The 27549-nt window shown below is 37.1% G+C and overlaps 2 protein-coding genes across 4 annotated transcripts in view; both read left to right on the top strand.

The window, feature by feature from the left end:
* Positions 1 to 197: 197 nt before the first annotated feature.
* oatx (organic anion transporter X) lies at positions 198 to 17137 on the top strand. Its single transcript, XM_007236265.4, has 10 exons — positions 198 to 992; positions 3888 to 3991; positions 8094 to 8248; positions 8733 to 8901; positions 10389 to 10512; positions 11558 to 11673; positions 12274 to 12488; positions 14378 to 14486; positions 15791 to 15997; positions 16087 to 17137. Exons 1-10 carry the CDS (start codon positions 591 to 593, stop codon positions 16190 to 16192), a joined length of 1707 nt encoding a protein of 568 aa, XP_007236327.1. The 5' UTR covers positions 198 to 590; the 3' UTR covers positions 16193 to 17137.
* A 2525-nt stretch (positions 17138 to 19662) lies between these two features.
* Positions 19663 to 27549, top strand: part of LOC103047121 (arf-GAP with Rho-GAP domain, ANK repeat and PH domain-containing protein 1) — a 30846-nt gene continuing 22959 nt past the window's right edge. Inside the window, exons 1-4 of one of the 3 annotated variants that reach the window (XM_015602155.3) lie at positions 19663 to 19861; positions 21835 to 21941; positions 22056 to 22108; positions 25847 to 26036. In XM_015602155.3, coding sequence (XP_015457641.3) covers positions 21835 to 21941; positions 22056 to 22108; positions 25847 to 26036 — 350 coding nt within the window. In that variant the 5' untranslated portion in view covers positions 19663 to 19861. The remainder of the gene's footprint in view (positions 19862 to 21834; positions 21942 to 22055; positions 22109 to 25846; positions 26037 to 27549) is intronic. The other 2 variants (XM_007236267.4, XM_007236266.4) reach the window with 2 other exon arrangements.

Raw genomic sequence — 27549 nt, 5'->3', positions numbered from 1 at the left:
TAAAGTTTCTACTTCAGCTCCAGAAAAAGTTTAACATCAAATAAATCAAAGTCCAATAATACCATGATATTCTTGTCCATGATGAATATTGGTACACTTCCATGACCAATATAGACTGCAGCACCACTGGTGTTGGGGCAGGATTTGGGATTAGGTGTTGGAGGGTTTGTTCTGAACAAGCTCTTTACTCACATTCCACTGAGAGGGATTTCAGACTTACAGCATTTCCTGAGCAAAGTCTGAGGAATGATTACCATTGGAGCGCCAGTGACTGATAAAGGATGAACGAAGTGTCCCAGTCAGTTTTACACCCCTGTCCGCTCTAAACTCTCAAAACTGGACACTCAGAGCAGATGTTCCTCCTGTGGGGAATGGAATGTGACCGACCACTTTATAATGATTAACCCCCTCCAGCGTTGGTGATTGCGGGGGTCCAGCGGGTTTATTTGTGTTGACTGATGTTGTAAGAGCGTGTGCGGAAGGAGGAGTGAGGTGTTCTGAAATGTGCTGATCTTCTTCACACGTTAGAAACTCAGAAAAATCTGAACCGGACAGAACTCCCATACAGCGGACCTGCAGAAGAAACTAATATGGGTTTCGCTGACCTTCTGAATGATGTTGGAGGGTTTGGTCGCTTTCAATGGATCCATGTGGCTCTGCTGTCCATACCCAGCCTTCTGATGGCCAGCCAGAACCTGCTCAACAACTTCACTGCAGGTGTTCCTGGACATTACTGCAAAATACCCAACATAACTGCCCTTGCAGAGACTCAGAACCTATCAGAACCCAGCAGCGCAGAGATACTGCCAGCATTCATCCCTCTGGAGGGATCCAAACTGTCCAGATGCAGCAGATACACCACCGCCCAGTGGCATCTCCTCCACCAGAACGCAAGCCATGCAGAGTCCAACACTACCGATGCAGAGACCGAGACCTGCCAGGATGGCTGGACCTACGAGAGAACCGAGTTCATCTCCACCATAGTGTCTGAGGTGGGTCTATTAAGCTTTGATGGAAAAATTAATATATATTAAGTGATGCTAATATAAATATAAAAATGTATTTCAGTAACAATACACAGCTTACAATAAATCTTTTAGAAATGTAAAGAGTACAGAATAAAATAATAAAATACTGAGCATAACATAATTCTAAATTTCATATACAGTATCATTTTTTAATAACAATATCTGGAAAGACAATTTTAAAATATGAATTCAGAATAAAAATTCTAATGACATAATATCCAAAATTAAATTCTAATATTATAACATCTAGAATATAGGGTGGTGTTCCATATCATGGCACATTTTTTAATATTTTGAAAGATATTATACCCTGAAATATCAGCCACCTTTGATTATCACATGAGGGTACTACTTTTTATATTTTAAAGAAAGGGGAATTCACACTGTTCATATTATCCATGATAGATCTACTAGATTTTCCAGTATTATTTATTTTATTCTAATCCAGAATACATCAAGATATTTGGAGTGCATTATTAGTATCATGTAATTCTGGTTCATTTACTTTTGTTACAATCTGATGAGAATTCTTGTATTTTTTAAAATATCTCAGTTAGGGGTGTTCCATATCATATTGTATGCAATAATAGATTTTTTTAAATTTAGTTGTAGTAGTGTACTGTTGAAAAATATATATAAGGGTATCATTATCGCAAAAATACCATGAAATATCATAATATTATTTTGGGCCATATCGCCCACCCCTAATCCAGTATGAATTTCTACTAACATTAATGTCCAGACTAAAGTTCTAACAACACCAATGTCCAGAATGAAGCTCTAAAAACATTAATAACATCCATATCCAGATTGATGTTCTAATAACATTAATATCCAGAATTACTGTACGTCACTTTGCAAGTGCCAAATGTTATGAATGAAAAAACGGATGCTTTATCAGTTCTCTCTGTTAGTGACACAATATCCTTTATTAGTTGGCGGCATTGCTGGGCTTTGTTGCTGGTATCTGTCGTGTTTATGGCACACTGTTACATCATGTTGTGTACTGAACCCTCAGATTTAGGCCAGAGTACAACGCTCAGACAAACAGGGATGTTTCGTCACTGTCATACCTGCGTCCAGCAGCTAAAATACTTAAAAATAGGTCATCAAATAGATTTGACCCAAATTCTCACAGTATAAATACTCTTTCACCTACGCTAATAAAACATGAAAACAATGCCTATCAAACACAGTCTTGGCAAACTCAGCAAAAACTCTACTGCATGTAAACTGTATCACAATCTAATTCAATTAAACAAGCAGAAACTGTAATAAAGTAAAAATACTGGTACTGTTTCATGATCTAACTCAATTAAACGAGCAGAAACTGTACTAACGAGAAAATATTAGTTATTTTAAAGATAGCAACTGTGTATTGTTGGCATTATGGGTACTGTATCACAATGTAACACAATTATAAAAGTAAAAACTGTATTTTTATCACAGTCTAAAGTGCAGAAAATGTGCCATATAAAACACTCTAAGGGCTTGGAAATGGACACTCTAACACAATCTAACTCAATTATAAAAGCTGTTTTATAGGAACGCTGTTTTTAGTTCAGTAAGGCAATTTAAGGACAGCGCTCTGTAACCCGAGCCCTGTGTTTTATTGTACCCACTGTGGTTTCTGTCCGAATAATGTCTCATGAGTGCAGCTCCCCACCGAGGCAGCTGTCCTATTTAAACAAATAAAATGTGCATAGTTTATGAAAAATTAAAAATACACACTTCGTTTTTTTACACTTCCCAACAGATGAACTCACATGTAACTCAGGCTTCAGGATGACCCCCAGGAGCCTCTCATGTACATCCAGGGAACATTTAAACCAGATTAAACATTCTTATTGACTGATGTAAACTTTGAACAATTTAGCCAAAATAAAGGTTTGCTTTGGTTCTGCTTCCCAGTTTCCCAACTACCTGTTATGAAGTTGGTTGTTATGATGTCCCAGGTAAGGCTAGGGTGTTGCTAAGTGATTGCTAAGTGGTTGCTCTGGTGTCCAAGGAAAGCTAGGGTGTCTAAAATAGAGGCGATGTTGCTAGGTTGTAGCTATGGTATCCCAGATAAGACTTGGTTGTTGCTAGGTGAGTGAAGGGTGGTTGCTTTGGTATCCAGGGTAAGGCTCGAGTGTTTGTAGGTGTTTGCAATGATGTCACTAGGTGGCTTTAATGGAACATATGTAAGGCTAGCATTTTGCTAACACTCTTACATTGGACACCATAGCAGCCATCTAGCTTAACCCTAACCTTATCTGGAATACCATTGCAACCACTTATCAACTCCTGAGCCTTACTTGGGACACCAAAGCAATTTCACAGCAATTACCTAGCAACACAACAGCCCTATCTGAGATATTATTGCAACTATTAAGAAACACCCTAGCCTTACCTGGGATACCACTGCAGCTATTCAGCAATACCCTAGAACAGGGGTTCTTTCAGGGGTTTACTGTACAATCCCTTTTTAGGCTTCAAAATATTTCCCAGGTTGTTGCTATGGTATCCCAGGTAAGGCTAGGCTGTTGCTAGGGTGCTGTCATATAGTGGCTGTGGTATCCCACATGGTTGCAAGGGTGCTGCAAACTGCTAAATGGTGCAAGAAGGGTAACAATATACAAATAATCTAAATAGTAATATTAAATAATAATAATAATAATATCAATATTAACGCAACAATTATAGGTTCCCTAACACCTTTTCATGTGTATATCTCTAACTTCTAGATGTCTGGAACTTAATAGAAAGGCCTTTGATAGAAAGGGTTGGTTATTTTAGGGTTCTTCCAGAACCTGTACATTTCAGAACCATATACTAGAGGACACACTGAAGCTGAGGGTGATGAATGCTGTGTTTCAGTGGGATCTGGTGTGTAAACTACGATCACTGAAGCAGATGAGCCAAACCATCTACATGGGGGGAGTTCTGGCGGGCGCCATTATATTTGGAGGACTGTCAGATAGGTGAGTAAAGAGTAAAAAATCAAGTACTGTGTAAACGTAACTACCATATAACTTTATAAATCAACATGATTAGCATTTGTTTTTTTTTTAATCTATTTTTATATTTTATTTACTGATATTTTACAATAATTAAATGTAGCTTTCATTTTCTCTGTTATGTCAATCCCTTTTTCTGTAAATGCTTGGCTACATTGAAAATGAGGGCTGCCCTCAATGTACATCCGAGTTAAAATAAAGGTTGATTGATTGACTGATTGTTTTGTATCATGAGTCCTATTAATCACATTGATCTGTGTGACCAATGTGATTAATCGTTACTAATGGCATTGTTCTTTGTGATTAGTCAAGATCAATCACATTTGTGGTTTGTCATGAAAAATCACATCATTCTATGTGGTTATTAATCACTTTGTTTTGTGTGACTAGTCGTGATTAATCCAATGGATCAATGGATCACATTTATTTATTTTACCAAGTAAGCCCTGTTAGTCAAATTAGTTCTAATTAGTTAGGGATTCCTATTGAAATTGCTCTTATTTTGGTTAATATTTCTATACTTATGGTTATCATTAATCACATTGTGTCATTGTGTGGTTATATGTGATAAATACATTTTTTGTGCTGTTTGTTATAATATTTGTAACGTATATAGCAAACTGTAATTAATCACATTTTTCTGTCATTTAAATTGGTCAGTTGTTTGGGTTTAATGAGATTTGCTTTGTGTGATTCATTATGATTCGTCACATTGTGTGAAAAGTTTCTACATTGTGATTAATCACGTATTTGGTGGGACTGGTCGTAATATTAGCATTTTGTATGGGTAAAATTGTGACTAATTATATTTTGTAGTCTAGTCAGTGCAATTAATTATGATAATGATATTATTTTTTGTAATATGTAAGTTATGATTAAAGGAAGATAAAATAACTTAAACTAAATAAGGTCATTTTTGATATTGCACTTTTATAATCACACTGAAAACTCTCTGTACAGTCTATTTAATGATTCTCCCGGTATGTGTTCTGATTAACTAGAGCTGGTGGATTAGCATTTTCTGAATAGCTGGTGTATTTATATCTGCTGGGGTTTATTTCACATCCTGAAAGCTAAAAGCAGGTACTCCACAGGAGACCAGAAACAGGAAATGTAAGCTTAGCAGAGAATTCAGTGAAGATTAAAAGTTGGTGGACATTTTGGAAATTGCTAAAAGAAAGAAGTGAATACACAGTTAATCAGACTATTGGAAAAACTCTCTCATTTCTACGAAGGTACGGTGCAAGACATTTTAAACATTCGAATGGCCTAAGTTTCCAGAGCCATACTCACATTGGAAGATTTAATTTCCCAGCATTATGAACCACTTTTTCAGGTCAATTGAGACAATATATTGCCGAAACCAAATATGTACTTTTTTGTACCGATGGAACCTACATTATATTTTATATCTAACTGTCCTCCTGCTGTCCATCATTTCCAAACCCTTACACGGCAAATTTTGAGGATAACTACCTTTCTGTCCACCAAAAAGAAAACTGAGGTTGAATTTAAACAACACTGATAAATGACAAATCTGGCATCAAAAGTGTGCTACTAATCTGAAACATATTATTGTTATTCTTTGTTGGAGTCGAGTTCACAAAATTAAATCAGGGATCAGAAACAGCAGCACAGGAGGATAAAGTATGCAGGGAAACAGATATACTACAGTCTGTAGTTACAGAATTATAGTGCTTCTATATGATATGCAGAGCTGATTCAATAGACAAGGAGGCAAAAAAAAAAAACTTGTGAAATGGTTCGGTACATTCACAACAATTTATTTAATAAGGCTATATATAATTTAATATTTACATATAAAAAGTAGTGGTGTCAAGTGATTAAAAAATTTAATCAGATTAATCACGACAATATTCTGTGATTAATTGCGATTAATCACACTTGTTCCAAAGACGCAAACTTTTATAGTGAATATTTAAATGTAAAAAAAAGGACTAATGTGAAAAATGTAAAATGCAAACATGTTTTTATTAGTGGTGTCAAATAAAACCAACCGAGCTGAGATCTTTACAAAAAAACTTAAAGTAAAGTAAAGATTTCTAAATTAGAACTTGTCCTATCTGCCTCATGGGCTTTAGGTTTCACCTGCCCCAAAGCTCACTATCTGTAAGTCTGACCAGAGACTGACTCCAGAAAGTTACAGCTGGACACACCAGGGGATGTCTCCTCTGTCATTGTGTTGTTCGTTTTGGAGCTTTTCAGTTGGGGTCAAACTTGGTGGTGTAATTAATCTTCGTTAAAAAAAAGAATACCATGTTACTGATCTAAATTCCGAATTATTCATGTGTGTTACTGCTTTAACGCCCCAATAAAACATATGTTTCTACTGTATAAACAGCTTTTTACAGAGGTACAGTGCTATCCAAATGATTAAAAATGCCAACAAAATGATTATTTACATTTAGGGTATTATTTTTGCCATTTTTATATCAAAACTATATTAACTAATTAAATATTGTAATTTAATTCTTATAAAGTCTTCTCTTTTTTTAACAGTTTATTTTTTAAGTCCAGCTGTGTCTGGTGGACCTACTGCATTCTGGGGCTCTGATTTATTTGTCTCACAGAAAATGAGCGAAGGCAAATTAATCTTAGTTTAAAAAAATAATCATTTGTATCATTTTTTTGTTAAATTAACAGATCCACTTATTGTGTATTCAACACAGTAGCTAACCTTTTGAGAAATTCATTATGTTGCAGTATATATTAACCACCAGTGCGTATACTGCAACACTCAATCAATGTTAATCAGAGCTTTTAATCTCAGGGGTTCTGAGGTTAGCCAGTGAGCTACACTGCAGCTAATGTTTAATTATTCTAGCCATTTTACTCACTCACTATATCTCACCTCTTCAGCTGTTCATCAGTGGATGCTTACTCTTCTGAAGCTCAGTCTTTTTCTGTGGCTAAAAAACTGTTCTTCTATCTGTAGTTAACCGATAGCTACCGTTAGCTACGTACCTGCTAGCTACCAAGTTATCTCACTGAGGAGACAGACTGAACACCACCACAAACACAGCTCTAATGACAGGAAATGACAAAAGATGACAATAATTTCCCAAAAAAAAATTGGGACAATGCTTTTGTAAGTTCAGTCAGAGATAGTGAGGGGAAATGTATTATTTTGAATGTTTGTTACAAGAAAAAGCAAACATATACAGTATCCATTTTAATTATTAGTTTACATGTAAATAGTGTCAGGCAGTAGTTCATTTGGTGTTGTGTTTAACCCCACCCACTATATATATAATATATAAAACGGGGGGGTCTGTTTTTATACTATAATCTGATTAAAACAATTGCATTGTATGTCCTGTAGTAAATCACAATATACTGTATTGAGATGTACTTAATTGTAACCCCTGTATTGTGATACATATTATATTTCCAAATTCTTGTCAAAACGCAGCTCTGATTTCATTTTGTTTTTACACTTAAACAATACATACAGTAACAGTGAAAGGTTTGATACACCTTAAATTCAGTGGTATGTTTTAAATCCACCTTGAATGGCTTTTAGTTAACAGCTGTCCTGAACTTGTGAAAAATTATTTACTTGAATTAATTACTTGAATGTCCCTTAATGTGTTTAAGAGCATCAGTTGTAAAGTTGAATTGGAGTTTGTATACAGTGAATAGCTCTATTTGAGTAATGTTTTAATTCATATTATGGAAAGAACTACCCAACTAAGAAAAAAGTACTGTAAGAAATGATTAGTCAATAAAAAAAAACACCATTTAAGAGCACCCCAGATAAAAGCCTCTCTAATTGTTGTTTAACACTTTTAAGTTACTACATGATAGTTTGTGTTTCTCTATCTGGATTACTTTTACTATTACTATTTACTATTAATTTACTTTTTTTTTTACAAACTTTTATGTGTATATGTCTGTATATTGTATTTGTCTGTTTATGTTGTTCATGACAATTCCTTTTTATTTATTATTTTTTTATTATTTTTTTTTTATTGTTTCTTTATTTTATTTTTATTAATTTATATTTTATTACCTATCTCTCTCTGTTTTTTTGGGGGGGCTGAAGGTTTGGACGGAAGGCTTTGCTGATCTGGTCGTATTTCCAGCTGGCCCTGTTGGGCTCCTTTACGGCGCTGTCCCCGTCATACCTCGCCTACTGCACCTTTCGCTTTCTGACCGGCATGTCCGTCTCCGGGGTCATCCTAAATGCTGCCTCTCTCAGTGAGTGTGGACATGTATTTTGGATCATTATCAGAATGCAATAAGGGTTTTCTCTATTTCTTCAGACTACTCACAAATCATATGTTCCACCTTAATCACTTTTTATTTAGTTCCTGTTATGCTCATTATGGCAAGCGGCATTCCATGAAAATTTTGTTTATCTAGAGTTGCAGACAGTTATGTTGTGTTTCAAAGATACATTTAGAATTTCTAAAATAGTTTTTAATTTCAGTGATATTTTAGCTGAACAACTATGCTGCAACTTAAAAGGCACATTATACAGAAACTGATTTGTATGTGTTTTAAATCAAGTTCAGCTGGGCGTTAACAGTCAGCTTTAGTCCCGTGTTGTTGTTTTTTTGCATGAAGGGGTGGTTTCTAAACTTTCTAATAGGACATGATGATAAATAGAAAAGACAGGCGTGCCAGACTTTTATAATTACCTTTCTTAAATAAATTTACCAGTAAAGCCCCGTCTTTGCAGAGGTCGAATGGATCCCGACTGAAAACCGGACACTGGTGGGCACCATCTCCTCCTTCTTCTTCACTTTTGGTCAGGTGCTCCTGGCAGGTGTGGCCTACAGTCTAAAGGACTGGCGTTATCTGCATGTGGCTGTCTGCTCACCGTTCTTCATCTTCTTTCTCTACAGCTGGTGAGAACCCCAACATTTTATCATTACATCAGCACACAGCATTACCCACAACCAATACACAAAGTCATATACAGTCCAGTAAACTTGGATACAGTCAGACACTGTCCAATAATTCAGACATAATCTGATACAGTCCAATAAACTGGAACAAAAAATATATACCATACAGTGGTATGAAAAAGTCTGGGCGCCCCTGATAATTTTCATGATTTTTCTTTATGAATCATTGGTTGTTTGGATCAGCAATTTCAGTTAAATATATCATATAGCAGATAAACACAGTGGTATTTGATATTTGAGAAGTAAAATTAAGTTTACAGGATTTACAGAAAGTGTGCAATAATTATTTAAACAAAATTAGGCACCAGCATAAATTTAGGCACCCTTTTCATTTTATTGATTTGAATACCTTTAGCACTAATTATTGGAACACAAAATGTATTTTGTAAGCTCATTGACTCTTGACCCACATACACAGGTGAATCCAATTATGAAAGAGTTAAAGTGGCCAATTCCAAGTTTCTCCTCTTTGTGTCTTTTCTGAAGAGTGGCAACATGAGCCTCAAAATACAACTCTCAAATGACCTGAAAACAAAGACTGTTAGACATCATGGTTTAGAGGAAGGATACAAAAAGAGATTTCTTAGAGATTTCAGCTGTCAGTTTCCACTGTGAGGAATTAGTGAGGAAATGGAAGACCACAGGGACAGTTCTAGCTCCAAAGACCTACATCATCTTGCTACAGATGGCGTCACTGTGCATCGTTCAACTATTCAGCGCACTTTACACAAGGAGGGGCTGTATGGGAGAGTAATGTAGGAGAAGCCTTTCTGAGCACATGCCACAAACAGAGTCGCTTGAGGTATGCTAAAGCTAAAGTACATTTAGACAAGCAAGCTTTATTTTGGAATAAGGTTCTGAGGACTGATGAAACTAAAATTTAGTTATTTAGAGGGTGATATGCATGGTGGAAAAAGAACACATTCCAACACAAACACTTGCTGTAAAATTTGGTGGTGGTTCCATCATGCTGTGGGGCTGTGTGACCAGTGTAGATACCTGAAATCATGTTAAAGTTGAGGGTCACATGGATTCCAGTTATTATCACAATCTGATACAGTCGGACAGCAGATTCTTGAGAACAATGTTCAAGAATCAGTGAGAAAGTTGAAGTTGCACCGGGGCTGGATACTGCAACAAGACAACGACTCTAAACACTGCTTAAACTTTTTTTGTTGGTGTGCCCAAATGTATGCACCTGCCTAATTGTGTAAGAAGAATTATTGCACACTTTCTGTAAATCCTACAAATTTCTTTTCACCTCTTAAATATCATCTGTTCATCTGCTATATGATATATTTAACTGGAATTGCTGATCTAAACAACCTATGATTTATAAAGGGAAATCATGAAAATTATTAGGCGTGCCCAAACCTTTTCATACCACTGTATATACAGTATATTAATTAATCACTGATTGGGTTTAGGTGGTATTCTGAGTCGGCTCGCTGGTTGGTGCTGAATGGCCGGTCAGATGAAGCACTGAAGCAGCTGCACCACGTCGCTCGGATCAACGGCAGGCCAGAGATGACCAAGAAAATCACGCTGGAGGTAGATATAAAAATAAATAACATTTCCGTCTGTGTTTTACTAATTGATGAAAAAGAAAATATAAAAATAAATAGATGATTAGTAATAAAAATAAATAAACAAGTAAAAACATGCAAGGCTAGTTTTGCCAAACTGGCATATCCTGCATAGAATCATCAACTGCATTTTAACAATAAGGAATAAGCTATTTAGTTTATTAAGTCTACTGTGCCTTACAATATGACAGACCAGCAGATGGTGCAAGGCTAACAATGATGTAGTATTGCTAAATCCACAGGGGTTGATGCTAAGGGACTTGGTCTGGACTTCTTCTGTTGGGTCTGTCTAAAAGAGGTGTTCTCTTTGTCTGCAGTGTAAAAGCCCTTTTATAGATTGTTCGGACCAATGACAGGAAGTTAAGTTAGTCTTTAAACAAACCAGAGGATAAAAAAGACTTGATGTCAAAATCTGACACCCCTTTGACTGGAAATTCATTTATTTACTGTAGATTAACACTTATATATTAACAGAAATGAAAAGAGTCTGCTGATAATCTTTAACTCTTTTTTTGACAGAAAGATAGAATTCGTCACAACACCTGGCAAAGCAACTTAATGAACTGACAAAATTCTACAAACCAATTATTATGATGATGCCAGGATGTAGTGTGAAACTAAAACTTACCGGACCAAATGTGAAACGTGACAATGACTATTGTAATCACTGGACAAATGTATCACACAAACCTTGGCGTGGACTCTGGTTCAGACTCTCGTGTGTAAAAATAAATGCCTTAAAGTGCAATAGGGATGTTAGCGATTCAGCAGTGATTTCTAACGGCATTGTAGCAATTCAAACTGAGTATTAGCAATGCTAATAGTGGGCTTCTTTTTTGCACCATTTCATCTAAATGTAACAGTTCTGTCTTCACACTGCTTCCTTCAATCATAATATTTAAACAAAGACAAACATGTTACTTTAACACTTGAAGATTGGTGGAGAAATCCAGTTCTTGTGCTTTCAGCAAAATTCAGTGATATGATAAAAGGGTTTTTTTTGTGTTCAGGTTCTTCAGTCCCACATGCGTAAAGAAATCGAGTCCAGTAAGACAGTGTACACTGCCTACGACCTGCTGCGAACTCCAGTGATGAGGAAAATCTCCATGTGCATTGTGGCGGTCTGGTAGGAACCCTTACAGTCTTACAGCCAAAGTTTTGAAAAATGGAGCTTTGTAACTTTTACATATAGAATACAATATGGAATATATAACTCACTATTTATCACTTCTCTGTGCAGTGTCAGAAAGCACATACTCCCTTAATCCAGCCTAGTAGATCTTCCATTAACCTCTAAGCTACATTAACCTCTTAGCTGCAGTGCTAATTGATTAGATTAGATTGATTTAGATCCATTATTTAGTAGCTATGTTAGCCTCTTAGCTACAGTACAAATTCATTGAATATACACAAACCATAACTGATACCTAAATTAGCACCACAGCTACAGTGGAAATTGGTTGAAGCTTCAGTGTCTCATTACCTAGCTAGGTAACCTAGCCTCAGAGCTCCAGTGCAAATTCATTTTTTAAGTTTCCATTAAATGTTAAATATTAAATATTAGCTCCATAGCTCCAGTGCTAATAAGTGGGATATAATATACAAAAACTGTTAGCTACATTAGCCATTTAACTCCAGTGTGAAGTTATAGATATGCATGTGCACAAATAGTGTTCTATATATTAGTCTATGTAATACTTATTTATATTTTGAACCTCTCCAACAGGTTCTCCACCAGTTTTGCATATTACGGTCTGGCCATGGACCTGCAGAAGTTCGGGGTGAATATTTATGTTATGCAGATAATTTTTGGTGCTGTGGATTTCCCCGCAAAACTGGTGGCTCTGGGCATGCTCAGCTTCTTTGGCCGGCGGATGACCCAGGCCTCCTGTCTCCTCGCCTCGGGGGCCGTCATCTTTGCCAACATATTTGTCCCAAAAGGTGAGAATCATGAATTAGGCAGACTAAAAACAGATCTAAAGGGGGATTTAAGGATTGCTGGTTTGAATCCCAGATTATGCTACTTTACTATCAGCTGCCGGAGTCTGAGGGTGCTTTCACGCCTGAAAAGTCCGGGCCGTGGTCCGAACCAAGGTTCATGTGTTTGCTACATGCTATATTTGGTCCGCTTATTTTAGTTTTCACACAGCAGTTTAGTGAGCGCACCAAAGACCTTTGTGTGATACTCCTACATCCTTTCATCATCACTTCCGTATCGATGCGTTTTCCTTAACTTGACGCTGATTGGTTTTAGAAGGACATGCGTCTGATGTTGGCGTGTTGACAATTCAGCGGGTGGTTCATTCGGTGAATAAGGATACAATTAATGAACTGATTAATTTAATCTCCTTAGTAGTGCTGCTATTGTGGTTTTTATACCAGCAGCAGCAGCAACTTAGGCACAGTACTCTATGTTAGTTCAAATTCGCCAAATGAACGTGCTTGTCCTGAGCAACTGTATCCACGGCTTATTTTTCCTGCTTTTCCGGTTATTTTGAGAGGGTTCTGACTGCAGCCTGCAGATGGGGGAGTTGGACGTCCGGTGCGTCCAGCTCCGCCGACTTTGTTAGCGTCATGCCGTCCAGTCCCGCCCAATTTGTCAGCATCATGTCTTAGCTCCGCCTCTGAACGGAAGTAAACAATGTACAGGGCAGTTAGCGGACTTTAAATATAATGTGCCCCGTCGTTCGGCTTAAATACTGTGTATACACTACAAGATTGCGAGACTGACAATGCGTGGCGTGGACAAAGTGGGTGGGACTGGACGCGCTGGACGTCCAACTCCGCCTTCCCGCAGGCTGCAGTCAGTAGTAGTTATTTTTTTCTTCTTCTTCTGCTGCCGTTGCTGTTCGAACCATCCAGAAAAGCGCTTTCACACTGCAGGCGAACCGGACCGTGGTTCAGAAGAACCGTGGTTCGCGGCCCGTTACACACCTGCTACTTTGGTTCGGACCAAACTGAAAAGTCCGAAAGTCCGGACCAAACGAGGCAGGTGTGAAAGCACCCTGAGAGAATACAATAGTCCACACTCCTTTTGACTTGGTTAGACCGTTCTGTCTCCCATCATCACTCACGTTGTTATCCTGGCTGGCACAGGTTTTGATTGTCTAATGTTTTAGAGATGGCGATCTGGTTCTTTCCTCCAAGCATGTTGGCTGCCTAATGAAATGCATTGGTGGCAGCTGGAAAAAAGTATGGAATAAAGCATGCACTTGTCCTTACATTCAGGGTAAGGAGCATTGCATTGATGTTGGGAATTCATATAAATGGGCATTAGATAATTGGCCTTTTAAGTTGGAGAGAAAACAGTGTTAAATAAAAATACTACTAATAATAATTTAAAAAAAGATTAATTTATTCTAAATAAAGTGTGTGTAGGATGTCTGCAGACTGTTAATGATCTCTTTAAGGCTTGGCAACTAAACAGATTTTAACATATTAGAGATAAATAAAGGCTGTAAATGATAGTTTTCTGTGAGAAAATTGGACATGGGACAAAGGCGAACTGTTTGCTTTGGGTGGAGGGCAATAAGAGCAGTATGCCATAGATCAATAGGTAGAAAGATATGTAAAAATATAGATTTAAAGAATTTGGGTAGATTGAGAATAAATTCAATATATATAAATATAGTACTTTAATTTAATACTTATATATGTTTAAATTGCTTATTAAATTATTAAAGTAATTATTTTATTAAAATATTATTATTATAATAATATATTATAGTATAGTAATTTGATCTCCAAGGGAACTTTAGAAATGTACTTTGTTCTGTATAAAACACAGAAAATTTACAGTGTAGTAATCTTAGTAATGTTTCTTTGAACAGATATGCAGATGGTACGGACAACACTGGCTGTGCTGGGAAAGGGTTTCACCTCTTCCTCATTTACTTGTGTTTACCTGTACACTGGAGAACTGTACCCCACCGTCATCAGGTCAGTCTCACTCTGAGACTAATCAGTACTAAACTGACCCTGATCAATAATGTACTGACCCTGATCAATACTGTACTCACCCTGATCAATAATGTACTCACCCTGATCAATACTGTACTCACCCTGATCAATACTGTACTCACCCTGATCAATACAGTACTAACCCTGATCAATACTGTACTGACCCTGATCAATACTGTACTCACCCTGATCAGTACTGTACTGACCCTGATCAATACTGTACTCACCCTGATCAATACTGTACTGACCCTGATCAGTACTGTACTGACCCTGATCAATACTGTACTGACCCTGATCAATACTGTACTCACCCTGATCAGTACTGTACTGACCCTGATCAATACTGTACTCACCCTGATCAGTACTGTACTGACCCTGATCAATACTATACTGACCCTGATCAGTACTGTACTAACCCTGATCAATAATTTACTGACCCTGATCAATAATTTACTGACCCTGATCAATACTGTACTGACCCTGATCAATACTGTACTGACCCTGATCAGTACTGTACTGACCCTGATCAATACTGTACTGACCCTGATCAATACTGTACTGACCCTGATCAATACTGTACTCACCCTGATCAGAACTGTACTGACCCTGATCAGTACTGTACTGACCCTGATCAGTACTGTACTGACCCTGATCAGTACTGTACTGACCCTGATCAGTACTGTACTCACCCTGATCAGTACTGTACTGACCCTGATCAATACTGTACTCACCCTGATCAGTACTGTACTGACCCTGATCACCTGATCACCCACCCACCCACACACGCACACACACATACTTTAAAGATAATAAAAACAATCCAAAGTTCAGAGATGGGGCTAACAGGTTATCCAAAACTAGGCCAGGGGTGAAGATCTGGATGAGATTAGAGAGGTGGGTTGAATAAAGACAGTGTTTGGGTGTGTTTCTGGAGGTGAGCTTGGTAAAAGTCCAGTCTGCTGGAGGCTAATAACAATATTAACCACCTAACAATCACCAAGCAAAGCCTTTGCATTACCTTAGCAACCAAGACCTATACCATAGCAACACTTTAGAAACCACCTTACAATACCTTAGCAAATGACTGAGCCGCTTGAGGAACAGTGTTAGGCAGATCTAGAGAGAGGAGCCGTTGTGCTTCACCAAAGTTCCGTAGTGCAGTAGCAGCATTTCATCCTGGAGTGGGAATGAACAAAACGTGGTTCTCCACCACATTTCTGAGATGTGTACTGGTGTTTTTACTGTGTGTGTGTGTGTGTGTGTGTGTGTGTGTGTGTGTGCAGGCAGACTGGGATGGGCTTTGCCTCAATGATGGCTCGAGTGGGCTCCATGGCTGCTCCAGCTGTCCTCATTCTGGATGAACTCTTCCCAGCTTTCCCCAGCATAGTGTACGGAGGATCTGCGGTGGTGGCAGGAATCATTGCCTTCCTGCTCCCAGAAACCCTCGATGTTCCCCTGCCGGACACTGTTGAGGATGTGGAGGAGAAATGGTAAGCACTGGCCACTTTAATAGTATTATGAACACTTGACACCTTGTGCTTTCACTCACTGGTTATGTTGGCATGGTTTTGTGTTTCAGGGGACAGAAAGGGCGGAGTTTTCAGAAGCAGGTAGCGAGTGAATCAGTGGCTCTGGAGGGGGTGGATAAAACTCGAGGAGAAGATGAAAAACCAGATGTACTCTGAGACACTTCATCCATCACCTACATTTACTTGATATTACTGGAACAGATTCATTCTTATTGTTATATACTACAGATATACCTTACTGTATATAGTTTACAGTATATACAATATTGATATATAGTTTAGTGTATATATTTACAACAAATATATGCTTTAGTGTACATACTGTACTGTATTTACACTACAGATGTATACTTTTCTGCCCATAAGTCTGTAATCAGTTCCCTTAGTAAACTTTTTTGCAAATAAAGATATTTTGGGTGTTATTATTAGATATTTTACATCAGTATTGCTATTTTTTTTAGCCAACAGTTTCTATTAAAAACTGTATACTATAATTATATACCTGCAAAATTGCATCATCAGCAGGATCATAAAGTAATTTTATCTTATAATTTATTGTTTATACTAAATCTGTGATTCCAAACTTTTGAACAGTTATCAGTGACTGGGAATTTAGTGCAGAGTCAGCAATTCTATATGAACAACGAATGTTATAGAGAAAAATATGCCTGTAGTATAATAATTTTATAGAGGAGATAAAGCCTGAACATCTGTATCCATCAGTCATATTTGTACAGCACAACACTGTCATACACAATGAAAATGTTTGTTACATTACTACTGTAATATTACTGAGCTGAGAGTGAGAGTATTGAAGTGTTTGCACTAAAATAAACTTAGTCTAGAACTGAAGTGTGGTGATTAAAATCAGACACTGCAGCACTTTTTAAAATATTCATCCCCCTGAACATCCTCACGTCTGTATATTAATGCAGTCTTATTTACATTTAAGAGACTGAAGCTCTTATTGATTTTGTCTGTGTATGTGTGTGTGTGTGTGTGTGTGTGTGTGTGTGTTTGTAAAGAAGTGAAACTTGAATTTGAGTGTGACATGTGGTTGTAAAAGATTAGCACAAAATAAACGAACACATTTCTAAACCATTTTTATGGTTTCATTATTTTTTCATTTCCTTTCTCACAGTGCTCAAGAGTCTAAACACTAGAGGGCAGATTCACACCCTGTTAACACTATGCAATAATTTATACTTGCACTATATTTCAGAAGACTAAAATACACTGCACTTACAAAAATACACTGCTGTACTAAATATTCCACACAAACTACACTACATTGTATTATTCTAAACTATACTATGCTGCTCTGTAGTGTACTACACTTTACTGTGGGATAATTTCCACAAGCTTTTGCAATGTCACAACATTTATTTCTGTCCAGATTGCATGATTTTTTCCCCAGCATCTTATATTGATAATAGAAGATTTGGAGCACTGCATAAAGCCTTCTCTAGCACATCCCAAAAATTCTCAGTGAGGTTCAGGTCTGAATAATATTAATGTTTCATGCTCCCTGAGCCTCTCTTTTCCACAAACATAGAATGTGTCTTTCCACATAGATGTTTAACAGATGAGGAGCTACTTACTGCATCAGTTTGGGTTAAATAACTTGTCAGCTAAAAAAATCATCCATGCAGTAATTATTCAATGTCATGCTCTTACTTATTTTCTTAGTTAAATCCTGATGGTGACCTTTGTTTTAACCAGGCAGTGTATATTATATTGTTATATTGTTTTATATCATACTATGTCATACAGTTATTTATTTTAAATACATACAGTTGAAACCAGAAATTTACATACACTACATAAAAAGACATAAATGCATGTTTTTCCCACACGCTAACGTAAACTGAACTCAATAACAACGGAGGAGCCGCTGTGTGATTACTGCTTCGGCAGTGAGGAGTATTTATTAGCTGATTAACTTACATAGTATGGCAGTTTCTCAATCAGTTGCAGCCCAAGTACTGTTCTAATTAGAAGATTGCAGTTAGCCGAACACAACAACAAAGACCCGGATGTGTTCTTGCTCCTCCCACATTATTGAGGATGCATGGAAGGTGACTTCTTATCGTCCAATATCCCAGAATGCACTTCGCAGAAGTATCGGTACAGGAGAAAGTACCTACCTGTAAGGTAGTTTTGAAAACAGTACTGCTGTGTGATAAAATAAAGTTTGCACTTAATTTCAGGTGAGAATGTAGTGATTTAGACTTCAGATATGTGTTTTATTTACTAAAAAATAGACTATGGAATTTTTTTTAACTCTTCCGTGCCCTGAGAAAGTGACGAAATCAAGTACGCAGCTGTTCCAATTACAGAATAAAAGCCCCACGTCCTCCCGTCCTCTGGAGTACGCACTCGCTAGCCGAACTTACCAAGTCCATTCTTCAGACATCCCAAGTTGCAAAAGTTGATTTAAAAAAAAAAAAACACTGCCCGCCCACACTAAAAACTGATTGGCTGTCTCACAGACTCTTTGCAGAGAACAGGCTAATCAGAACCCTCTCTGTTTTCTCTCTCTCTCCTTCCCACACGCGATTAGAGAAAAAAAAAGTCTGTCGCCTGTGTGCGCGTTTGTGTGCAGTGCACTCTTGGGGCACTCCTTCTGAGATTATATGTGACTCGTGGGCATCAGGGAGCCACTACCGAAATGCGGGAGACTCCCGCAGCTTCAGGGAGACTTGGTTTGTCTGATTCTTGCCAAGTACAGGGGTCCAAACTTGTGTACTCTGTATTGAGAAACGTTACTGAACTCGTCTTGCACTGGATTGTGTAGATTTAGCCTCCTCAACTTGGCAACCCGAATTAGCTTAGCATCTGGGAAGGGGTTGGCGGGCAGACAAGTGTCTGTGGCATATAAGATATCTATGGTCTGTGGTAGCTATTTTACACGCTCATTCTCATTTCCTACAGAATAGTCTTTTAAAGGCATAGTAATCTTAGTGTATATAAACTTTTGACTTTGCAGAGAGTAATAAAATCCCTTTAAAAATTATCTCTCTCTCTCTCTCTCTCTCTCTCTCTCTCTCCCTCTCATTATTCCAGCCATTTGGCAAATTTAAATAATTTTGGCAATCCGAATTAACCTAAAATCGGAAAGTTTTATTCTGATTTAATATCAGACAATGAAAAAAACATGCATATGTGACTTTTTCATATAGTAAATTTAAACTTCTGGTTTCAACTGTTCATTAAAGAGGGTTATAGTGCTTATATTTCTGCTTATTTTCACATACAATAATAGTTAAATGTTCACCTATGCTGAAAATATTTTCTTGACAGTAACAGGAAAATAATAAAGCAAAAAAGGTAAATGCTAAAAGGTAAATGCTTTAAAAGTTTACAAAGATGTAAAAAAAAAAACAATAAATGATAAAAAAAACATAATAAAAAAATTCCAACAATAAAAATGAAAAGCAGAAATACCAAAAATAAGGTTATATGTGAGTAAACAGATAAAAGATAATGTATAATATAACAATTCTAATTGTTTAAATAAACGCGGCAGGTTGTGTGAAGGTGGTTAATGGTTGAGCGACACCAGCGGCGCTCGGTGGCGCCACCTGCCGGCCGGACGGAGGCGTAGCAGGCGCAGGACTGGCGCGTGCTGTGGGAGTTCCTGCTTTTTTGACTTTTCTTTATTGTTCCTTCCTGTGTTTGAGAGAAATGTGGAGATAATGAGATCTGAACTGGTCGGACTGGAGAAACCAGCTTTATTCAACCATTAACACACACACACACACACACACACTGAGACTCACACACACGCTCACACTCCCTGGAGTCCTTCTCAGGTAAGTTTAGGTGAGTTTCAGGTCTATTTACCTGTAAAGCCCACCTGAGGCTGATTTCTTTCTTTTCTTGACCAAAACACTGAATTGTACAGGGATTAAAAATAGCCTTAAAAATGACACCTGAGCACAGGTGAGCAGTGAGTGAATGAGCGAGCAGTGAGTGGACTGTGGTTTAGGTTTACCTGAGTTAGTTCAGGTAGATGGACTGGAGAACACCTTACTTTTTTTTCTGTACGTAAACACAGTGTTGTTATTTAATTATACTGATAATGTTCAGGTTCTGATTGTGTGTTTGGGGTTAACTTGTTTCTGGTGTGTTATTCTGGTGGTTCCGGTTCTGAAGAGCTTTACTGGAGCTCATGTCTTTTACACTACAGTTAAAGTGGATTATTGTACTTCAAAAATGTTCAAAAAGTGAAATATACCAGGCTGAAAATGGCTTGTGAATGGAATTGTCCGTTCCACCTTAAATGGTGCATCTGTTACACTGGATGATGCATCACTTAAGGTGGAACGAACAATTCCATTTACACGCCAATTTCAGACTGGTAGTTTAGAGGCTGACGGGTGCTAGATATTCTAAGATGTTCTCCAAAGGTTCTCAAGAGGTTCTCCAGAGGAACCCAGCACTAGCTGAGGCACTTTTACTTCTACTTCAGTCTCTATTTCATTACGTTACCATGCTATGGCTGACTCTACCAGCCTTTTCTTAGGAAGCCTCTGCATATCAGTGCCAGTCAGCTCACCTTTGCCCAGTGTGTATTAAGGAGTGTACCAGAGCTGCTTCTAAAGAGAGCTTTCTCAGGCCTGACTCTGTGTTTACACTGTGATTATTCAATGATACGAGAGCGCGTGCTAATCTCAACATTTCAGTTTATTTAGAGTTTTATGGTCATATAAAGGCCACTTAACCCTTAAACTCTAAACAATTCATAATGCATATTGAATATTTATAGTGTTTACTGAAGACTTTGAATAAAACTTTTAAACTGAAACGGAACAATTTGCAGTGGTTTCTTTGTGGACACCAAATAATTCAAATTTTAATTTGTACTGTATTTTTTGTGGACACTAAATATGGTAGATACTGTTACTGTTATAGTTTATAAAGAATATAATGAATAGTTTATTGTGAATGAGTTTAGTGGATCCTGAATAAATATAGTGGATTCTGAATTGTTTGTACTGGATACAAATGAAAGTTTAATGGATAGTAAATCATGTATACTGGGTGCCAAATAATCTAGATTATATACTGAAAAATTGTAGTGGATTGTGAATGGTTTGTGCACTGATTATTTTGCACTGATTATTTTGCACTGATCACTATACTTATATTATATTGTGTATATAATCATTCATACTAAATACTAAATTATTAATAATAGATACTAATTGAAAGTGATTGTAGTAAACATAAAATATTCATAGTAAATATCAAATAAATATAGTGGATTCTGAATTGTTTGTACTGGATACAAATAGAAGTTTAATGGATACTAAATCATTTATTCTGGGTGGCAAATAATCTAGATTATATACTGAAAAATTGTAGTGGATTGTGAATGGTTTATACTGTGCACTGATTATTTTGTACTGATCACTATATTTATATTATATCATATTTTGTATATACTCATTCATACTAAATACTAAATTATTAATACTAGATACTAATTAAAAGTAATTGTAGTAAAACATAAAATATTCATAGTAAATATCAAATAAATATAGTGGGTAATAAATGGTTTGTATTTTATTTTGATTAATTAATAATGGACACTTAATAATTCATAGTGGATGCTGAATATTTCATAGGGGATACTGAATAAACCATAGTATATGCTAAAAACCTAACTATTGTTAATAACAGAATAGTAACTGTGCTCTGTAAATGGTTAGTTTTATATTAGTTGTTGTTTATAGTAAACCTCTCAGTTTTGATCCACAGTGCTGAACTAAATTTGTAATAAATTCATCTAGATGCCCTCACCCACCGGCGCTGGCATGGCTGCCCCAGTGCCTAAACCCAGAGCCAGGTATACGATAGACAGGAACCTACAGAACTTACAGAGGTCTTTCACTGAAAGGTGAGCTGCTGTTCTTACGTCATCAGAGAATTCTTATCCAAACAGATCAGTTCTGAGTCACCCATAAGACTGTTTGATCTGAATGTGTGCTTTCTGATTGTTGTCATGTCACAGTGTCTCAGTGGATGAACCAGATGTCAACAGCAGGCCTGAGGTCCCCAGTGAGGGTATGTTAGAAAATCTTAATAATAATAATAATAATAATAATAATAATAATAATAATAATAAAGTAATTAATTAATAATCCTAATAATAAGGTATCTGGTAAATAATAACACATTATACAGAATTACTGCATTAATGTAATAAATTTTAGCATAAATAACAACAATTAAAATAAACAACACTATAATACTTTATACAATACTACTGAAAAGATGTTCTTTACACTGATCATGAAATTATAGGAAATATTTTGGTGCTATATAGAAAAGGCTTACAGGTCACCAGTTAGCACAGGAGATATGTGGCTAATGTAGATAACAAGTAATGGAAACTTATACCCCAATAATTACCAGGGTAGTTATGAGACTAATGTAGCTATTCAAGTCAAGTAACAAGTCAATACGGCCAAGTCTCAAGTCAACATGGACAAGTCTCAGGTCAACTCTCAAGTCAAGTAACAAGTCAATACAGCCAAGTAACAAGTCAATACAGACAAGTCTCAAGTCAAGTAACAAGTCAATACGGACAAGTAACAAGTCAATACGGACAAGTAACAAGTTAATACGGGCAAGTCTCAAGTCAAGTAACAAGTCAATACGGACAATAATCAAATCAATACGGCTAAGTCTCAAGTCAAGTAACAAGTCGATATGAACAAGTAACAAGTCAGTACGGCCAAGTCTCAAGTCAAGTAACAAGTCAATACGGCCAAGTAACAAGTCAATATGGTCAAGTCTCAAGTCAAGTAACAAGTCAATATGGCCAAGTAACAAGTCAATACGGTCAAGTAACAAGTCAATACGGCCAAGTCTCAAGTCAAGTAACGAGTCAATTCGGTCAAGTAACATGTCAATACGGCCAAATAACAAGTCAATATGGCCAAGTAACATGTCAATTCTGCCAAGTCTCAAGTCAATATGGTCAAGTCAAGTAACAAGTCAATAGGGCGAAGTAACAAGTCAATACTGCCAAGTAACAAGTCAATACTGCCAAGTAACAAGTCAATACTGCCAAGTAACATGTCAATACAGCCAATTAACAAGTCAATACGGCCAAGTAACATGTGAATATGGCCAAGTCTCAAGTCAGTATGGTCAAGTCAAGTAACAAGTCAATAGGGCCAAGTAACAAGTCAATACGGCCAAGTAACAAGTCAATACGGCCAAGTCTCAAGTCAAGTAACATGTCAATACGACCAAGTCCCAAGTCAATATGGCTAAGTCTCAAGTCAATCAGCCAAGTCTCAATCAAGCCCCAAGTCAAGTCTCAAGTCAACATAGACAAGTCTCAGGTCAATGCTCAAGTCAAGTAACAAGTCAATACGGACAAGTCTCAAGTCAATACGGCCAAATCTCAACTCAGTACGGCCAAGTCTCAAATAACAAGTCAATACGGCCAAATCTCAAGTCAGTACGGCCATGTCTCAAATAACAAGTCAATACGGCCAAGTCTCAAGTCAAGTAACAAGTCAATACGGCCAAGTAACAATTCAGTAAGGCCAAGTCTTAAGTAAAGTAACAAGTCAATACAGTCAAGTCTCAAGTAAATACGGCCAAATCTCAAGTCACGTAACAAGTCAATACGGCCAAGTAACAATCTGCATTTACAGAGTGTGTGAAAATACATCATAAGGATAGCTGTACAAGTGTTTGCTTTTGAAAATGTGTGGATATGTACCCCTGATTTACTGTATTTTTATGAAGTTTGTATTTATTAAAAAAACATTATTCCATTTATTTAAATCCAAACAATATCACTAAATAATAAACACCTGTGACTTGTATATTTACAGAAAATGCAGGAATTTCAGAATTCCAAGAAATCTTTACTTATTTAGTGTCTGTTTTGTATCTGAGGAAACAGGAAACTCCCATGTGGGTGATGGAGGAGGAGAGACTGATGAACAGTCTGAATTTATTAGATAAAAATCTCCAAGAAATGGTTGTCAGTTTGCTTCAACTTAACATTGGCATGTCCAGCGCGTGTTCGTTTTTACAGTGAAACAGCAGCATTCAATAAATGTTAATATTTATTTACAGTGGAATTTTTTTCTTCTGAAAATTATTGGAAAGTAATGGAACCTTATACCACATGTACTCTTAACTCTTCTGGTGCTATATAAAACCATTTAAAAATGTTCTATGTTAAACCATCTTTAAAGGCACAGAATGATTTAAGCGTCCAAAAACACCCCATACCCCTGAAAAAAACAGTTTTACTGAGTATATGATTGAGGTAAGGCTGAAATTTTGTTTTTAATGAATTGCAGTACGTTCACATGACAGCACTGTAGCTCAGATTGCCGGATGACGACACGTTAGAACAGATAAAAAAAGCTCCAGTAATGTTGGAGAACCAGAAAATGTGGGTTGTGTGTTTAGACTCAGGTTGTCACTGATTGTTCCCAGCTTAACTTTTCAGATTAAGGGTGAAGCTAAGAAATACAAAGCCTGTGTAATGACAGGAATACACTATTACTGTAAATCTACAGGTTTTTCAGGTGTTCTGGGGAGGCTAGTACTATATTTAACATTGTTTACCAAAGAGAAATACAAAAACAGGAAGTACCTCAAGGACGTTAAAAATACTGTATCTGTATATACTGGAATATTTTTTTTTCCTTCTACTTCGACTTTTACTTCACAACATATTTTCCATGAGTTTAATATTACTCGTTACAATTAAAGTTACTCATTATAAAAAAGTTACTCATTATAATTATAAAATGTTACAAATCATTCCAAAACCACATTATCACGTCCAGAGCAGTAGATGCTCTGTACTGTCACCGGGTTTGATGAAGCTGCTCATTATTGAGTGAATCTAGCGATTAAGCTGTTTTTTTTCAAGTACTGAAAGAATGCTCCCATTCTTTCAGTACTTGAGTAGTACATTTTAGAATCAACTACATTTTAGAATAAAACTCTGGGTCTTCATTACTTTATACATCTCTGGTGTTATGGTTAAACATGATAATACTTATTTTTCAGATAATAATAAAAAAAAAATCAAAACCTTTATGTAAACCATGGAGTTTTCCGCAGCTGATTGACAACCATTTACTGGTGTTTTTGGAGAATCCAAACAAAAAGTGTTGCCCATTTGATGTCACAGGTTAGCATTATTAGTAACAGCAGTTAATAACCATGCATTGTGACCAATCATGACACTAATAGAACTAATAGAGAGAAGTGATAATAAACAGTGCATTATACTACTGCTTTACTACTGTTGATGTGTAGGATGTCCTTACATAAAAGAGACTTGTGGGTGCATTGCAAGTGAAATTTAGCACTGTTCCTATGGTTATTTTATTTAACAAGTAATATAAGCTTAAACTCTGCCAATTTGCACTAGGGCTACAGGGCTAATGTAGGTAACTGGTGGGATACAAGCTTCCATTACTGATCAGCTACATTACTTTTGTAGCTTCAATGCTTTTTGGTGGAGGTAAGGAGTTTACTTGTTAGCACAGCTTGAGTGATAATTGGTGGCTCACAAAATAAAAGGTTATACTCACCAATTATCACTTGAACTTCAAAGGAAATGTGTTTAAAATGTAATGAAATCTTTGATGTTGTGCAGATTTGCTGTGATAAGTTGTGGAGACTGTGGGTGGGTAGAACAGTGATGTAACTGAGATGTTATGTCATGGAGATAGTGGTGGGAATGTTCCGATAACGGAGAAGATCAGCTGATTATCAGACCGCTAACCAAAGGAATGTTGTTTTCTCTCCCAGCAGAAACCGATAACCCGCTAAACGGTAGGCATGATGCCGTCACAGAGAGTGCTGGTGTGGGATCCAGGCAACCACTGCTGTCCTCCTCAGCGTCCATAGACGACTATACCTCAGATTCTTCAGATGACGTTCCTTTAAAACCACAGGAAAACGTCAGTGTCCAGCAGCCCAATTCTACTAGCACAGCCAAGTGGGTACAGCTCAGCTATCCCATCACACATGATAGCATTATATAGTAAACTATATTGTTAGAAATACCCCATTCATGTCTGGTCACTTAATGTATCTTGAGAATCAATATTATATCTGGAGAAGACAAAGCCACATAAGAATACATGTTTGTTTTTGTATCCCTACTTGTTGTTTTTAAGTGTAATTCCTTCCCTTGGAACAGAGTTAGGGGGAAGGGTTGAAATCTTCACCATAAAAATTGAGACTGTTTGTTTATGCAGCCAATACAGATAAAGCTATAGCAGTGGAGCGATCAAGTTCAAAAACCTAGCTGCTGGATAACTAGTTAACTTTAGGGCAGGGTTCGGCAATAGGTGGCCCTACTGCCAGATGTGGCCTGCAAGCATGAAACATCTGGATCGTGACGTTGTTTGAACTGTAATGAATGATAAAAAAAAAAAGCTTCTCCGGCAAGCTTTTGTTAACATTCCTCTCCGTCTCTGTCACGCTTTTCTTATAAGGGTGTTTTTTCCTTTCCATGTCCCAGTTCACTACCCAGGGCAGTGGTAGTGTATTGGACCATGACCCTGACAACATGGGTTCGATCCCGTGTTTATTTATTTTCTTCTTTCTTCTTGGGTTTACCTGCTTTGAGATCAACTGTTCTGCAATTGGGTTCAACAACCCTCTGGGCTGGAGAGCTACTAGTCTGTAGCACTCCATCCCATTACACTTCATTTTCCAAAACAGAATTTTTTTGTGGCCGCCACAGAATAATGGCTTGTAAAATAAATGGCCCGTGGCCAAACTTAATTGCCAACCCCTGCTTTAGGGCATCGTATGTCTTCAGAAAGGGGGCAGGTGGTGCAGCAAATAATTATTACTGTCCATTCCTTAATTGCTCTATAATGGGGACCTGAAATGAGCTTTTATTCGCTTTTTTTATTAGAATTTTCCACTCCACCTTAAATGCTGCAAAAGTTCTCTAGCTGGCTACTAAGATGAACTACTAGCAGTTTTTTGTGCTTGTTATAAAGAAAATGTCCATAAAACATTAAAACTACACATTAAACTATGGTTCATACACAAATTGGTGGGTTTCTTTGTTCGCTTGTGCTGCCATCTTGCCAGCGATTTCTCATAGCCCTACATTTGGAGCGTACCTCTGAAAAATGAAGGGTAATGTGGACCTAAATCTTCCCTCTCCACTTCCAGCCTAACAAGAATCAGGACATCCTACCCCTTGGTGTGCACGTGCAAAACAAAGAGATAGGGCTAAGGGGTGAAATGATTCTCTCTGTCTGAGAAACTGTCCCATAGTGTGAGGTTTATCAGCACTTGCCTGGGAAAAGAAACATGTTTAAAGACATTCTGGATAAAATCATTTAAATTCACTTTAGTTCAGTCTGATTCATCCTTGTGGTATTTTCATGTGACAGGGTGTTTATGAATCACCAATGGAAACATGCTAATGAGTGTAAAGTGCGGAAGCGCTCAAAAAATTGCGAAAGCTGTAAGCCTGTAATCTTAAT

Source organism: Astyanax mexicanus, chromosome 17 (genome assembly GCF_023375975.1).
Source record: "Astyanax mexicanus isolate ESR-SI-001 chromosome 17, AstMex3_surface, whole genome shotgun sequence".
Taxonomy (NCBI): Eukaryota; Metazoa; Chordata; class Actinopteri; order Characiformes; family Acestrorhamphidae; genus Astyanax; species Astyanax mexicanus.
Note: the sequence above shows the minus strand (reverse complement) of the source record. Positions and strands in the feature narration are given on the sequence as shown.

Coding starts and splice junctions, on each gene's coding strand:
- oatx (XM_007236265.4), top strand. CDS start 591: ATGGGTTTCGCTGACCTTCTGAATGATGTTGGAGGGTTTGGTCGCTTT. Junction 11,674..12,273: donor ATGTGCATTGTGGCGGTCTG/GTAGGAACCCTT, acceptor CCTCTCCAACAG/GTTCTCCACCAGTTTTGCAT. Junction 14,487..15,790: donor CTGTACCCCACCGTCATCAG/GTCAGTCTCACT, acceptor GTGTGTGTGCAG/GCAGACTGGGATGGGCTTTG.